At 41.9% G+C, this 17,433-nt stretch overlaps 1 protein-coding gene across 1 annotated transcript; it reads left to right on the top strand.

The window, feature by feature from the left end:
• The first annotated feature begins 1,697 nt into the window (after window positions 1-1,697).
• On the top strand, window positions 1,698-7,273 carry LOC124556017. Its single transcript, XM_047130055.1, has 4 exons — window positions 1,698-1,833; window positions 3,639-3,811; window positions 3,944-4,135; window positions 7,211-7,273. The coding sequence occupies exons 1-4, from the start codon at window positions 1,698-1,700 to the stop codon at window positions 7,271-7,273; spliced, it is 564 nt and encodes a 187-aa protein (XP_046986011.1).
• The last annotated feature ends 10,160 nt before the right edge of the window (window positions 7,274-17,433 follow it).

The raw sequence follows: 17,433 nt of genomic DNA, 5'->3' as shown, positions 1-17,433 counted from the left end.
CGAGTTGGATGGCCAGCACATCAACTGGAACTCGCCACAGTGTTCATCGAACCACTCCATTATACTCATGGCCTTGTGTCATGGCGCATCATCTTGTTGAAAAATGCCACTGTTTTCAGGAAACATAACTGTCGTGAAGGAGTGTACGTGGTCTGCAACCATTGTACTTTACGCCTTGGCCATGATGGTGGCTTCCACAAGCTCCACTGGACCTACAGCTGCCCACGTGATTGTTGCCGAGAGCATAATGGAGCCGCCGCCAGCTTGTCTCCATCCCACAGTACAAGGAGACGTTACACTACAAGATGACGGATTCACGTATTCCCATTATTTTTATGAAGAAGTTATCGGGATTCATCAGACCATGCAACGCTCTGCCACTGGACCAATGTCAAGTGCCGATAGTCACGTGCCCATTTCAGTCGTAGTTGCCGATGTTGTGGTGTTAACATTGGCACATGCATGGGTCATCGGCTGTGAAGGCCCGTCGTCAGAAGTTTTCGGTGCATTGTGTGTTCAGACACACCTGTACTCTGCCCAGCATTAATGTCTGATAGTTCCACCACAGTCCGCCGCCTGTTCTATCACTCTGCGCAGCTTAGGCTAGGCGCAAACTGAGACGCGTATAGCGCGTGTGGCGCGGCGCAGCGCAGCGCGCTTTTATGTAACTACACAGGTTCAAATGGGACCGCGCAAATTGCGACGCGCGGCGACTGGGACGCGATACGCGCCTGCGCCAGGTCGCGCGGCGTTGTGGTTGAGGCACAGTTTCTCGCGCCGCTAGCACCGTGGGAAAGTTGAGGCGGGGAGCGAGAAAGTAGCCCGACCATATCTGTTATTTACATCTGCACAGTTTTGTTTTGTTTTGTTTAGTTTTTCTTCTCTCAAGAAAAATGCATAGTTCAGTAACTGGTGAGCCACTGGCCGCTGGAATTGTATCATATGCCTCCACGATGTTTTCAGATCGCAAGAAGGGACAGAGGGTAGTGAATAAGGTAGCAAGGAATATTATGTCATATTGCTTCTTAATCATGTGATTAAGAAGCAAGGCAGGAAAGTAAAACAACGTTATCTTCTCGCTTCCTAGTATGCTGACATATCCGTATGATCTGTTACAAAAATTCGGAAAGGGATAATCTCCACAAATGTGACCCCATTGTACTCCTGGTAAAAAGCGTCCAAGATCTGAAGTGTGGAAGTCTCACTTTCATCACTTGGATATGGATGTAATAATGTAATAATGTAACTGTACTACATGCATGTGAACATCACATTTCCACTGCAAGCTAGAAACAGTCGAGAAACCTTCACGAATGACAATGTTTTACTTGGCTCGTCATGGCGAGAAAAACATCTCAGTGGTAGCATACTCAGTATCAGCATTAAAAAGCTAATTACGTAACAGGATACACAAATGTATATGCGGTCGGTGTTATTCCAAAAGTATGAGCACATTTGAAAAAGTGTGGCGATTTGATACATTCAATTTATTGAAAAGTATTGCAGACAACGACAGACAACATTCATTACAATGTTTTTCGAACGACGTGAGCTCTTCCACAAGGCACACCTGGCTAGCTTCTGCATTCTTGTCGCGTGCATTATTCACAGCTACTGACAGTACACAGGCTATTCTGCTGTACAGTGGGCGTTGTGCAGTGGACGTTGTGCAGTGGAAGAATAGTTTACTTCTCACAATGGCAGAAGAAAAATTTATAGAGGCAGTGAGGGAACACAGAGAGCTGTATGACACAAAACACGTAGACTACATGAAGGTCAAACTCAAGAACCGGATTTGGAGTGATATAGCAAAGGATTTGAATTTGAAAGACGGTAAGTACTGCAATATTTATTTCACAGTGTTATAGTTAATACATATCACTAATGTGTATTTCGCTTGAGCACATAACCAGTGGAGCACAATTATGGTACAATAATTGGAAGTTGCTAAATTGTCAATAATTACCAAGCAAAACTGACTGATGTTGCCATGGAACTGCTCCGCAAGTGTTGAAATATTCAGTGAAATTTTTCCTGATTTTGAAGGCAGCTGATGAAGTCCTCCTCCTATTCCCTTGCACACGAAGCAACTGAATTGATGGCAACGGTTCGATGTCATTTAAATCATGTGCAACTCCTACTGAAGATCGTAAATAGTTGTGCAGAACGTAGGCTGCTTTCACAGCATCTTTCACTGTGTCGACTTTGGTTTCGAGTGGTTTCCTGAACACACGGAAACGTGAAGATAATACACTGAAAGCACATTCCACAGTTTGTCGTGCTCGAGAAAGTCTGGCATTGAAGATCTGATGTTCGTAATTGTCTGTAACCCGTCTCCTTGGATATGGTCTCATAATATTTTCCGATAATGGGAAAGCTTCGTCTCCCACAAACACATACGGCATTGGATCAGCAATTGTAGGTATTAGTTCAGGAGTGGGAAGTAATAACGTGTTTTTCCTCATTTTATTGGCCAACACACAGCTAGCAAATACATGTCCATCGCTGAATCGTGCCATTGCGCCAACATCAACGGTGATAAATTTGTGATCTGCGTCAACTGTCGCCATCAAAACAATGGAGCACGTATGTTTATAATTAAAGTACAATGATCCGCTTTTTTTAATAATAACATGTTTTCCATCGACTGCACCAACGCAATGTGGGAACTGCCATCTATGTTCAAACCGTGAAGCGACTGATTTCCATGTCTGTGTTGTAGGTTCTGCTAAATACTTTGTGTGGTGTCTCCGCCAGACACCACACTTGCTAGGTGGTAGCCTTTAAATCGGCCGCGGTCCTGTAGTATACGTCGGACCCGCGTGTCGCCACTATCAGTGATTGCAGACCGAGCGCCGCCACACGGCAGGTCTAGAGACACTTCCTAGCACTCGCCCCAGTTGTACAGCCGACTTTGCTAGCGATGGTTCACTGACAAAATACGCTCTCATTTGCCGAGACGATAGTTAGCATAGCCTTCAGCTACGTCATTTGCTACGACCTATTGATATTGTAAAGAATGTACAGACAAGAGCTACGTTCAACATTAATGGATTAAAGTTAAGTATTCCACCAGCTACATCCTTTTTTTCTAGTCTAACTTCCTTGTCCTGTTCCAGACCTCACGCCAGCCTGCGTGAGCTAAAACGCGTGCCTTTCGGCTTCCTCCAAACTCCGTGGGTTGGCTCCTGCCAATCCACAACACTTTGGTTACATTTCTTTCCATACAGCGATAGCTACTTCTTTTACAATATTAGATACAGTTCGATCTCCCAAGAGATAGTTGTACGCAATACTTTTGTAGCTGTCACCGGAGGCTAAATATCTGAAACAAAACGAAATTATATTGTTAATGTGGAACGATAAAAATAGATTGCAAATATGTCTTTATCCGAAACACTCTAGGTTAATATTGCTTACTTTTAGTTTGTCTATATGGAACAACATTAATTCCTTATGAATTATACGTTGTTAATTATTGCAGGGGAAGAGACAAAAACCTTGTGGCTTAAGCTGACAGGCAGCTATCGAGATACACGGCGACGACAGCTGAAATTATGAAAATGGAGCTGCTGCTGAGAATATCAAGTCATGGAGATATCAAAACCAGATGTCATTTCTTGAACTTTTTATGTCAGCTGGTCCACGTGATAGTAATCTACGTGATGACAGCAATCACAGCTTACAAGCTACAACTAAAACATCAGCGAGAAGTGATACACTGGAAACCGAGGAATTAGAAGATAACAACTCACTCGACAATGAGGAGAATGAGCAAAGTCAAGATATTAATAACGACGAAAGCAACGATGTATCTAGGAGCTTAGGAATAGAGTGCATAACACATCACACCGCTACTTCAACTCCAGTTGTTCAAAGAAATCAATCAAGAAAAAGAAAACAGTAAGACATTGTAATTTTGCTAAAACAATCGATGCAACAGCGTGAGGACAGAGTACGACAAAGGGCACAAGAAAGAAGAGCATTGGAGTCAAACTATATCAAAGATGACCCTCTTTACAATTTTTTCATATCTATGTGTCAACTGACTAAAAACATGCCCCATAGTTACCAGCGCAGAATCAGAGGTCAACTTTTCCAGGCTTTCTCACTTGCGGAAGAAGAAATAATGAACGTAAAGAGCCAGACACATTCGATGTCATCTTCTTCAAATGATTCAGCGTCAAACAATACAGCACCTTTTTCTCATCCTCCTTCGTCATATATATCGACAGATTCTGACCCACAGACAGCGTCTCACTATTCAGAACAGCAACAGATGGAACATTTGAAAGTCGACACAACTGAATCCGGTTTGTCTAATCTCACTGATTTTGTTCACCGTTTTCAAGAAATCTGAAGGGACCATCATAATTATGTTTGCTTAATATTTTAATTCTTTTTTATATTAGCATTTTGTATATTGTTCGTTTTCTTTTCTGAACAGTTTTCGTCGCACCGATGCGGATTTTCATTAATTGTAAACTAACATTCTTTGTTTATGAACATGTATTACTGCAATAAAACACTAACAAGGGTAATTTGGTCAAAAATTAAAAAAACCACTCCAGCTAGCAGGATCGTTTTTTTTGTCAAGATGAGATTCGCTTACGACATAGCTTCTATTGCATTAAGTTACGTCAAAAGTGTACAGGGTATTACAATTCGTTAACAAAATAAAGTTATTTCTTGGTGCCCACGACTAATCGGCTTTGGCAGAATTGCAAAGAAAAACAAAAGGATTTTTAATACTTCAATATTTAAGAACCACTTATTAAGTTTACATTTTTCTTATTCTGATTCGTAGATATATATGTGGCTAAGTTCTAGTACACAGTTTGATAATTTAGATATCGCAATGAGGAAGCAGTTGCGATAAAAGTGCAAGTCCGAAAAAATTCTGCCATCAATGTGCTCTTTTGCAGTACGCCGACTAAACCATAAGAGCAACAGAACTTGATTCAGTACTGATTTGTAGACCTCAAAAAAGAGCTACTAAACAGTATAAAAAAGCATATTTTTATCTTTTACAACAGTCACACTCGCCATTTTTGTGTTATATGATACTGTACGAGGCAGCTTCGTAAGACAAAAATGGCCATTGCATTTCAACCGTGGAACATAAACGTATGCTCTCGACGACTTTTATTTAGACTGTTTGAGTTCTACAATCTGGTACTATGTACCTTGATGTAGATGATATAGTTTAGGCAACGTATAGTTAGAGACCCTACTGTTGGCAAAAACATTGTTAGTTTATGTAGCTGGTCAAAAACCGGCTGAGCGTATTTTCATTAAGCATAGCTAAGAACACTCCTGATTAAACCAACTTTCAAGCATAAAAACTCCACACACACACACACACACACACACACACACACACACACACACACACACACACACGGGTTCAAACTCATATAACACCCATCGGTTCTGTGTCAGGGGGCTGAAAAATAAAATGCCTAGACACAAGGGTGCAACATTTTATAATCCCTTGCATAAAAAAATTAATGTCAGCGTTCATCATTTACATCAAAAATACTGCCAGTTTTTGTTCAGTAGCAATCGGCTTCTGTCCATTACATCCAATTGAGTCAATGGCGTGCTTTACTATTCCATGTACTTCAGAAAACTGCTTTCTGGTTATTCTAAAATAATTCGTGAGATCAGTGCCACTCATTTTGGTCGTAGTTTGAAATTGTCCGCACGTTTTCCTTTCATACAAAATTTATTTATTTGTGGATTTGATTTTTTATTTATTAATAAATAAAGCAACACTTGCTCTTCAGCGTTAGTATCCGAATCTGATTTGGAACTCAAGTCTCACAATAACAGTGCTTTTTTTCTAAAAAAAAGGTTGAGGGTACTACGACATTGGATATAATGCAGTGAAATTACTTATAACTGAAGGATGGGATACCACCTGTCAGCATTTAGCCATGAAATCATTAACATGTCGAACTACAAAAGAAATGGTATCGGACTCTTGAGTTGACTTTACAGCTCAGATGAAGCAGATGATAATGAGAAACACCCAAACATACAAGAGAATGTGGTATCGAACACTTCAGTTTATATCACCTCAAATGAAGCATGTGATTCCCATCAACCCCTGAACAATAAAATCAAATGGTATTGTACACTTCAACTGACCTCTTATACACCTCAAATGAAACAGGTGAGTCCAACCAACCCTCCGACATACAAAACAATACAAGGAAATATTACCGAACACATATTTTAACCTTTAAAACACCGCTAAAAGACACAATAAAACAAAAACCATCCACACATATCATCAACAACAATAGGAACTACACTACAAAAATCTTTTTTAACCTTGTTTGGCTCCTGAAATGGCGTAGATGATGGGTGGTATCCCGTGCTTCAACTGACCCAGTTTTTAATACAGCTGAAAATTTATTTAACTATAAAACTACAGTGTAACTTACATTAATAGCATTACAACACTTTCCAAACTGACTATAGTTTATGGCTGCTGTAGTCTTCACGCCTTCTTACTTTACTCTTGCTATCAGTAGCAAGATGTCTGCCTTTCATGAACCAATAACGTACATAGTCCATGGGCTGGAACAACATTAGTGGAGGACCAACCAGCATTGTAAAAAAATTACTTTGTCGACGAAAAAGCTTAGGGGTACGCATCCCCCAGCGTTCCCCCAGAAAAACAGCACTGAACAATAACATCTCTCTTACTCGCGAATCACTCATCGTCTGTTTGGGAAGCAGTAGGCCAGTGTCCGGCGTCTTGCATGCGCGTGTCACACCGACTATAAAGGACGCACTCGTCATACGCATCTCAATAAGAGCAGGACCACGCGACACGTGTCGAACGCGCGCGTCGCGCGGCAAAATCGTGTCACTTCACACGTGTTATACGCGTCTCAGTTTGAGCCTAGCCTAAGACGTCCGACATCTGTAAAGAGGGGGCCCAATCCCACGACGTCTGAACGTGGTTTCACCTCGGTTTCGCGACATGTTGAAGATACTCACCACAGCACTCCTCGAAGATCCGACAAGTCGTGCAGTTTCCGAAATGCTCGTGCCGAGACTCCGGGCGATCACAATCTGTCCTCGTTCAAACTCAGATAGATCGCGCGCCTTACCCATTCCACACAAGGACAACACGCTCACTAAATAATACTATATGCACCGTGCGTATGTCTGACTAGCAGTCATTACTCGGCAGGTGACGCTGCTATCACCTAGACCAGAGGCGTACAGATTTAACCTGCCCGTGCTTGCCTCTTAGCCGACACGCAAGCTGCCGCACGTTATCAACAGAACGGACGGACTGCTCTACTCCCTTCCAAGCCAAGCTGTGCCCAACCCAAGCAGGCTAAAGAGTCTTGCTTTCCTACCTGTCTTCCCGCTGTGCTACGTTACGTAGCAGTTTATTCTGTACGGTTTAATGGTAGTGTTATGAGTACGGTTTGTAAGTCGATGAAAAGTTTTTTTTTTTTTTTCGTCGAGTATCAGCAAACGAAGCTCAACGAAGTGTATATCCATTTTTGGTCGTTGTATGCCAGGAAATGGTGGATTTTGTTTGCTTTCTCTTCCTTTGCGGCGGGTTTATTTATTTATTCCGATATTAACGGTTCTCTCTGCAACTTCACCCTCTTCCGAAATAGTAGTGGCTACTCTCAATTCGAACCATCGTCAGGTCACCTCTGATACATGTTTTCTATAGTAAGTAGAACCATCTCTGAAAGTCGAGATCCTTTGCACCTAAGAACCTGGAGATATCTATTATACTGCAACGCCACCTAAAGTAAAGTTTTGGTCGTCTAGTTCATTTAATTTCAGCCATATTGACGCCAGCTACACAAAATTTAACTTTTTTTTCCAAGACGTGTATTGCAGGTTCGCTGAATTTATTCTCAGTGGCTAAAATACTTTTTATTCTCAATTCCTCAAATGCATTTTAGCAAACACAAAGATTGTTCTTCATATTATGTTAATCTAAAAAGTACATGCAGGGAAGAACAAGCTTTTCTTTCATACTAAGCTTTCTTTGCACGACGTTACGTACCACCGGAATGTGGTTTTCATTGTCCACTGAGCCATGTTTTCTTCCTATTTCAGTTAAAGTTCGGCCTAAATTTAGAAAACCTACATACTGCTAAATGGCTTCAAGTCCTTAGCACACATTTCTGTCTATACGATATTGTAGTGCCTGTATTATTCTGAATACGATGCAACATTCCTTTTGACATGCATGCATGTCCAAAGGAACTTTGCATTATATTTGGAATAACACAGGCACTGCAATATTGTAAGTATTGGGGTAATGAGGGTTAGGCACCGATGCTGGCGCGATGACGCATATCTGTGGTGAGGGTCCAGCACAGAGAGAGAAATGTCACAATGCTTCCCAGAATAGCATTCCAAACGGAGCAGCCCATCCGTCACCAAATTTACCCGTCAAACTGCTGCTGCTATTGGTGTGGGACGATCCTGTTAAATATACAGTTTTCGATCCACTGCAGAGGTCAGTTTAAGGTTTCATCAGCTGTACTGTAGAGGATGATCGTATCCTGCGGACTATATTGTAAATCGCAAGAGACGCTCTCTGTGGCCCTGTCTTGTTGTTTGAAGTATTATTTTTTCGCTTTGTACAGTCTTTGATATAAAACCCGACTGGCGGCCGGCCGCTGGACAGGCTAAGTCCTCGCCGATCGCAACATGGGAAAAATAAACTGACCAAGTCGCTAATACAGTTACTTAAGTCCGGCTATGTGCACAATCTGGCAACACTGTAGAATCGGCACTTCCTGGAGGAAGTCTTGTCCCATGGTACAGAAACCACAGACTGTTTACGCGATGCCGGCATGGTAGCTCAGCGTGTTCGGTCAGAGGGTTCGCTACCCTCTGCAATAAAAATAACTGAGTGAACAGATCAACGAAGAACTTGAGCCGGCCGCGGTGGCCGTGCGGTTCTAGGCGCTCCAGTCCGGAGCCGCGCTACTGCTACGGTCGCAGGTTCGAATCCTGCCTCGGGCATGGGTGTGTGTGATGTCCTTAGGTTAGTTAGGTTTAAGTAGTTCTAAGATCTAGGGGACTGATGACCTCATAAGTTAAGTCCGATAGTACTCAGAGCCATGTTTAACTAGAACCTCCAGCGGAAGCGGCCGCTAAATCTGTGACACGGCGCCCCGGACTCCGCAACCACCCCGTGCGGCAAGTGATATTGGTTCAAATGGCTCTGAGCACTATGGGACTAAGTTGCTGAGGTCATCAGTCGCCTAGAACTTAGAACTACTTAAACCTAACTAACCTAAGGACATCACACACATCCATGCCAGAGGCAGGATTCGAACCTGCGACCGTAATGGTCGCGCGGTTCCAGACTGTAGCGCCTAGAACCGCTCGGACAAAAGCTATTCTAAAGTACACAACTAAGAGACTATTCTTAACACTCCGTATAATATGTGTTCTGGAAACCTTTCAGGATTTGCGACAGTAGTACTCTTTGCGAACACCAATTTGCATCAACAACAAAACAAGACTAAGTACCTGAAGAGACTAAAATTAACTGTCAGTGACACGAATTTGTGTTGTTTACATCATCTCGGTGCCAAACAAGACGGCAACAGTTACTGAAGCAATAAACGAGGTTAATATTGATGTGTTAACTACGGCAGCTATAAAGATGAAAATGCACATCAGTGCATTTTGCCATTGTTTCCTTTCTTCTTTAGTAGTCTCACCTTACATTTTTCTTTGTGAATCCACCATATGAGTTCGATGTGTTGGACTACTATCCATAATAACACCTGATATTGTTGTCATGTACAACAAATTTCATTGAATCTGATCAGCATAAGTACACAATTCATTCGTAGATTTCAGTGGTATAATGTGCTACCGGGTTTGCGTCTGGCAGCGCAGCTCCACTAGGGCTCACAGAATCAGACTGTGGAGAGCAGTGAGGCCATTCTGATCTGTCCAATGCTTTCTTCATATTGCTACTGTTTTTGGTACTTGGCAGACGTTTTGAAAGTGTTTGGCACGCCTGTGGTCATTTACTCTCTTTCAGTATTGCTGCCGAGGGACCATGCTAAATTCCCATAATATTGCCTTCTTATATTGACAAGTCATCTGGATAGTCGTCACGTTCATGTGCCATCTACATCGCAAATTTATGGTAGCTACATGAAGACCTGCTTGAGTCGTGTTCCAAGGAAAGGGTAGTTGCTGGTTCACATTATATTACACTAGCGAGAAGTAACGAATTTCCCTTTTACTCTGCAAACATCCAGAACTAAATTCAGTAACAAAATGCTAAGATGTTTGCATTGTGCCAACTCAACGATCAACCTATTTTTATAGATTTTTATTTTCGCAGCCATTCTCGTTCTGCATTGCAATAAACTTCATTCATTATTTGCTTGTTCTTGTTACGATTATTATTGTCATTCTCTCACTCGCAAGAGTTTTCACATCCCTATTTGGTATCGATGCACACGAAGAGTGGCTATTAAAGAAGGGAATACTGAATGTTACGTCATGCAGAATACATGCATTTACTTCGGCACCTAGTGATCAATGCTACAGGAGAAGTTAGATACATAAAGTTGACAATGGGAGGACAGATATGCTGGCACAACTCTGCAACTATTCCTGTTGATTGAACACATTGTTACCAGATAAACTGGTGCTGCGGAATCGAAAATGATGCACGGATTTTGCCACAGTACCAGAGAGCTGCTAATTTCGGACCATGACCGTGGATTACCCTTGGGTCAGCTGCTGGTTATAGTGTTGCAGCTGTAAATGGAAGGCTTTGTTTGATAGTCTTGTGCTGATGCTGTCTGAATAAATTAGGCCAGTGGATAAAAAACGGTTTAGTTTTGAGACCTAACCCTCGAGGGGGGAGGAACAGTGGTCTGCTCCATGAATTCCAAGCAAAGAAACACAAAAAACAACGCAGGAAGGGTTCGAACAACTACTTTCATGCAGAGACATGCATTTGGAATCTGTTCATCATTTAAGGGCCAAACAAAAGCGTAACATTACGGAGACAATGATCAGGCTACTTCGTGTATAATAGAGCATACAGATTTCAAGGAGGAACCGTGTGAAGACGCAGACTTCCTCGTTATCCATATGTACGGCATATCTTTCGTGTTAACGAAAGTAATATCCCGCTTTACCTCTTCTTAAATCTCAAATGAAATGAATGCCATGAGGAATCGAATATTTGTTGACTGCATCTGGTTCAAATGGCTCTGAGCATTATGGGACTTAACATCTGAGGTCATCAGTCCCCTAGAACTTAGAACTACTTAAACCTAACTAACCTAAGGACGTACTGGTTCTAACGATGTCATTAAACCAGTGTACTTTGAAGAGCATGTTCGTATAGAAATGAATTGCCTTAATGGTTGATCGATCAAGAGCGGGAAAGGTAAAATTTTACGAGTATACGATCAGAGGGACAAGTGTCTGAGAGATGACTTCCCTATCAATACAAGTGCCTGAGAGATGACTTCCCCTATCAATCTCCTGGATAGTTTTGTTCCTCAAATCAACAGGGTGCGTTATGATGCAGTAGCACGTGTAATGTAGTTTTGTCGGTTGATTTTCTTACACTGCAACCGAAAGGTGTCTCAATTGTTGGCAACCACTGTTGCCAATTGTTGGCAATTGTGGGCGCCACTGTTATGGGCCGGCCGTGGGGCCGGCCGGTGTGGCCGAGCGGTTCTAGGCGCTTCAAAGTGGTTCAAATGGCTCTGAGCACTATGCGACTTAACTCCTGAGATCATCAGTCGCCTAGAACTTAGAACTACTTAAACCTAACTAACCTAAGGACACCACACACATCCATGCCCGAGCTACAGTCCGGAACTGCGTGACCGCTACGGTCGCAGGTTAGAATCCTGCCTCAGGCATGCATGTGTGTGGTGTCCTTAGGTTAGTTAGGTTTAAGTAGTTCTAAGTTCTAGGTGATTGATGACCTCAGAAGTTAAGGCACGCGCGTTCCCTCTTTTTTTTTTACTTTCACTTTGTTCTGTATTGTTCGTTTAATTTGTTCAGGACGGACGTCTGATGACACCCGTTCATTTTGTTCGTTGATCCGTTCCCTCAGTTTTTTTATTGCAAAGGGTAGCTAACCCTCTTTTTTTAATCTCAATTTGTTCGTTTTTGTTCGTTGTATCTGCTCGGGGCGGACGTCGCAAGACACCCGTTTCAGTTTGTCGTTGATCCATTAACTCAGTTCTTTTATTACAGAGGGCAGCTAACCCTCTGACCGAACACGCTGAGTTACTGTGCTGGCGAGAAGACATACAGCATTTGTGACTTCCAGTAGTCGCTATGACGCATAAATCACAACATAAGAGACGAGAGTAGTTGTATTTCTCGTGTGAAACGCCTTTGGTGGACTCAAAAGCATTAACTGAAACCTTATATCACACCTCAAGAGGAAACCACTCACATTATTGAGTTGAAATGACTCGATAATACTAAGTGAATTTAGCAGGATAGTTCTGTGCCATCAAGGAAGTAACTCGTCGGTCACAGAGTTGCCAAACATATTCTGCGCTGTTGCCAAGTTTCAGCTATAATGCCAGGAAGGATACCAGCTGGTGTCTTCTGTGAGCGACCTTGGAAGTGACTATAGCTTCGTCTCAAAGTTGTGGGTGGCAAGGGCCAGAATATCCTTATTATATGTCGATGCGTCTTTTTCAGATTTCTGTAACTAAGTTTAGGGGATAGAGTGTAATTACTTGTAATAAATCGATGCACTGAGTGCAAATGAAACGTCATAAATTAATAACTGCGACAATTATTTGTGTTTTACTGTCTTAAGTGGACCAAAACCTTGAAAGCGTATTCACCAGATGCGATTCACAATTTTGGAGCTTCTCCAGTGGTTGATTTGGCAACGTATCTTTGCTATTCAATATTGTTATTGAGATCACTGTCATTGGCACACCCGCCAGAAGACAGGCATAACCTGACTTCTTGTCAGCTTTTCTCACGGATATTCTGTCGTTGCTCGAAACGTGAAGACTTAAGGTGAATTCGAATACTCCGTATGGCGAAAACCTGATGTTTCTATTCTTCCAGCTCTGACAGTCAAAAAACAATTACAATAAGCGAGATAAAAGCGTTTGCGAACCAGCAATTAATAATGCAGTCATAATAGTGGAATCTGACAAGCCCCATCTGTCATCTGATACTTGTGAAAAATTACTTTTATCATCTGCACAGCACCGCAGTATGAACTCAAGGGTTTCGTAGGATACCTGTACTTAATTTCGTTGTGATAGTTTTCAATGACAATAGAGGAGGAGCAAAACCATTTGACTTGAAATATACTTTCCCAGCGGGATTTGAATCTTTGACTACAGTTGTAGTGGCACATCCAGTGAGGTAACAAGAATTTGAGCATTCACTCATTGCTGTAGTATAGGCTAGGACAGAAAGAAGCAAGTTTCTCGCAAAGTAAACGATGAGAGACACTGTTGCTGTCACTTATTAAACAGTAATTGTTCAGAACATTACTACTGTATCTAGTGAAATGAGTAGGTTAATGCAACTCCAGACATTCACTGTCATTGAGTTGCCAAACATTTTCCGAATAGCACTTAAGATTGTGTGTGTGTGTGTGTGTGTGTGTGTGTGTGTGTGTGTGTGTGTGTGTGCGGGCATGTCCGAAAGAACAGACACTACGGATTGTAATAGACAGTCTTGTTAATCGATTAAATATCGATGAATGTCCAGGCTGTCACAGGGCGTTAAAATACAGCTACGGCGGCATATGAAAATTTGTGCCTGATCAGGTTCGAACTCGGATTCGTGGTGTCCTTTCTTTCGGACATGTCCAAAAGAACAGACACCGCACATTTGCCTTTGCTTTGAGTTTGTTAGCGTTACGTACTAACAGCTGTATCTCTGTACTCAATAAAAAGTGGACACATTTATATGAAATTTTTTTATGCAATTCGCCTGTACTTCCACCTGCTAAAATATATACTATTCCTCCTGAAACACTCTGTAGATGCAGATATGTGCGGTGTCTGTTCTTTTGGACATGTCCGAAAGAACAGACACCGCACATATCTGCATCTACAGAGTGTTTCAGGAGGAATAGTATATATTTTAGCAGGTGGAAGTACAGACGAATTGCATAAAAAAATTTCATATAAATGTGTCCACTTTTTATTGAGTACAGAGATACAGCTGTTAGTACGTAACGCTAACAAACTCAAAGCAAAGGCAAATGAGGATGTTCAGAGTTGATTTTCAAAAATTCCCCTTCCATCTTCAATGCATTTTTGACTTTTCTTGATAACACCACGTGTAGCTCTTGTGAGGTCGTCTTTGCGTTCTTTTATGAGGGCTGCACTATTCATAATCCAAACGCTCAAATTGGCTCTTGGGTTTACTTTTTCTTCGTAGACTTCGCCTTTCAACCATCCCCACAGGCAAAAATCAAAACAGATAAGGTCCGCGGACCTTGGTGGCCAAGGAACGTGCCAATGTCTATTGATCCAACTTCCGAGAAAAGTTAGGTTCGGATGATGTGTCACCTGACGACTAGAATGTTCAGGAGCCCTGTCATGTCGGAAGAACATACGCATTCTTGTAGCCAAAGGAACCTCTTCCAATAATGCTGGAAGCTCATTTTGAAGGAAGTGTAGACAACGGGGTCCTGTAGGGACCAACAAACAAAACGAATTTGCATTGAACCCAGGTTTATGTACTCAATAAAAATTGGAAACACGTTATATGGCATTTTGTCTACAATTTGTCTATACTACCATCTCCTACAGTATTTACTATTCCTCCTGAAACATTCTGTATAATTATTCAGGGCTCGAAGGGCCATAGAAAGTTTTCAGTGCTAGACGCACGTCATCGTCCTCGTCGGAACCCTCGCGGGAATACAGTGTGGCTGCGAGCGAGTGGCACAATGGATGGTGGGTGGGTAGAGGGGGGGTTTCCATGTATGTGGTATGCGGCAAAGACGAGAATTTGCGTCTGACGAGGAGCGTGTGTAGATAGGTTCTGCAGGGAGGTTGGCTGGTGAACCCGATATAGCAATGGTCACTGCGTATGCCTAATAAGCAGGCGGTCCAGTTTCGAGCCTCGATCGGCGACAAATTTTCATCTGCCGTCGTTGCTGTATTTCAGCGCCCTGTGACAGTGTGGACATCTGTCCTTCGATATTTAACATGCAATTGTTTTTTGAGGCAATACAGGTGATTTGCGAACATTTGTCTTGCCATCAATGTAACGGGACTTCAACGGCATCCATTCAGTAGTCATTGCTTTGACTTTGCGCTAACCCATGTCATATACATGCAAATCAGATTGTAGCGCATATTTAGTCAAATAACGAATAGTCAGTTGAAAGGTATGTGCTGAGATTCGATCAGGATAGAGCCAGTGAAAAATGTCGATAGTTCCCAACCGCAAGGTTGGACGAGTAGTACATCTTCGAGTAGTAAGATCTTTGACAGCTAACAGAGCTAGGTGCACGCGGTAAAAGTTTGAGTAGTGGCGAGGAGATGCGCAGCGACAGCAGATGTGTTTCGGGTCAGAGCTAGATGCCTGCAGGAGGCAGCCGGGTCGTGACAGCATCAAAGTAAGAATTGGCGCTACACACATAATAAGCTATATATTGAGCGAAACTCGGCACATACCTAGGGAAACTAGAAAGAATAATTAATAAAATAGGTTTTCTTTGGTTAAATAATGTCTAAAAGCTAGATAGAAATCCCATTGTTGATGCAATAAGCGTTTTGTGAAACTTTCTCGTAAATCCATGCTATAGAAGTTTTTTTTAGTTTTTCACATGTGCCTTAAAATTTTGAACAATAAATATTTTTTAGATAAAATTAGAGTTTCGTCTCACACCTTATGTCGTTTTCCGCATCCTGTGCTTGCATTGAACCAAAAGGTACATTAAAGTAAAGTTCCCATGAGTAAAGCTAATAATTTCATTTACAGAGTAAAATAATCTATATGCCATTGCACAGTTGGCAAATTATTCAGATCAGGACAGAATTTTTATTAAGTAATAAACAGGGCCAAAATGAGTAAAGTTATCTAGAATGACAATTTTATGCCATTGCACTAAGGCTGAGTTGAATGTCTGTTTTATTATCGGCTAAACGGGAAGGAGTGCACGAGCTAAGTCCACAGACGCAGTCAGATGCAGATTGGTGACTTTCATTTATTTTTACCACTAAACTTTCATGCAGTCAGATGTGTATTTTGAGTATTAATTTTCCAACAATATTTTCATGCAGTCAGATAAAGTTCAGTTCAGTTAAATACGCAGTCAGATGCAAGTTTTATTACAGACTACAGCACTCACATGCAGTTCAGTCTAGTTTAAATAGAGAAGTTTTATTAACAACACTTTCACAGTATACAAGTACTTACGAACAGTAGAAGCAGGTTTGCAGCGAGCTGATCGCTTAACCAAGTGCAACATAAAGTACCTGTGTAGTGAGTCATTTCAGCTGCATAGCTGACGGTAATATTTGTCAAGCAATTCACTGCAGAATTAATGTAATACCCGCACGATTATCTCTGTAGTAGTACTGTATCATCAGCAACTCGTGAATGGAGTACTAAGTTCGTTAAATCAGATTACTCAAGCTGATGCCAAATAAAGGGAAGCGACGACGCCACCACACTATCTTTACTTACGTAGGTAATCAGCGCTAGATTATGTGCGCCTTACCTCTACTATTATCATCACACAGTTGTTACTCGCAGTGGTTACAAGTTGCTGATGTTTCTCAAGAATAGCGGAAAGCGACTCATGAATGTGAAATTTCACTTGCATTACGCCTAGGACACAGAGAATCCTAAATAACACTAAGAATTACCCAGCGAAGGGAAGAGTCCACGTAATGTCTCGAGTTCTTGCAGTTTCATATTAATGTAGTTCCCAGTGGTTTCACGCTAACGGGTTCTCTTGGCTATCGGAATACTCATATGGGAATTATCAAATTGTAATTGCTAGGTAGCTCAACTACCTTAATAACACCTCATTTTGGATTGAATATGACTCGGAAAGCGACGTGAATTTGACGTTTCCGTCCGTCTCCTGACGACTTACTGAATCAAGTCTGAAGTGCACACACAGTTGCGTTGCCTGCCGCATGAATTCTGTTAAGTGTTGCGGCAGCTGGCAGTCACTGCTGAATACAGACATCTGCAAATATCTTCACTGCACTAGGGGAACTTGTCTTTGTTGCATTTTTTCCGTACCGTAATTAGCACAATAACTTAAGGCTCATTCTGTTGAAGAACTTAATGCCAAAAATAAGAATTTGCGAGCAGTAGTAATGCATGAAAGGAAACAGACTGTTGGACAAAAGAATGGAGAGCTCCCTACTTTTTGCGTTTCCGTTAGGGCCTGCGATGAGAATCTGGTGTCACATT

Source organism: Schistocerca americana, chromosome X (genome assembly GCF_021461395.2).
Source record: "Schistocerca americana isolate TAMUIC-IGC-003095 chromosome X, iqSchAmer2.1, whole genome shotgun sequence".
NCBI classification, from domain to species: Eukaryota; Metazoa; Arthropoda; class Insecta; order Orthoptera; family Acrididae; genus Schistocerca; species Schistocerca americana.
The sequence above is the reverse complement of the archived record's forward strand: the minus strand, read 5'-3'. Positions and strand labels throughout refer to the sequence as shown.

Coding starts and splice junctions, on each gene's coding strand:
- LOC124556017 (XM_047130055.1), top strand. CDS start 1,698: ATGGCAGAAGAAAAATTTATAGAGGCAGTGAGGGAACACAGAGAGCTG. Junction 1,834..3,638: donor GGATTTGAATTTGAAAGACG/GTAAGTACTGCA, acceptor TTTTTATGTCAG/CTGGTCCACGTGATAGTAAT. Junction 4,136..7,210: donor CGGAAGAAGAAATAATGAAC/GTAAAGAGCCAG, acceptor ATTACTCGGCAG/GTGACGCTGCTATCACCTAG.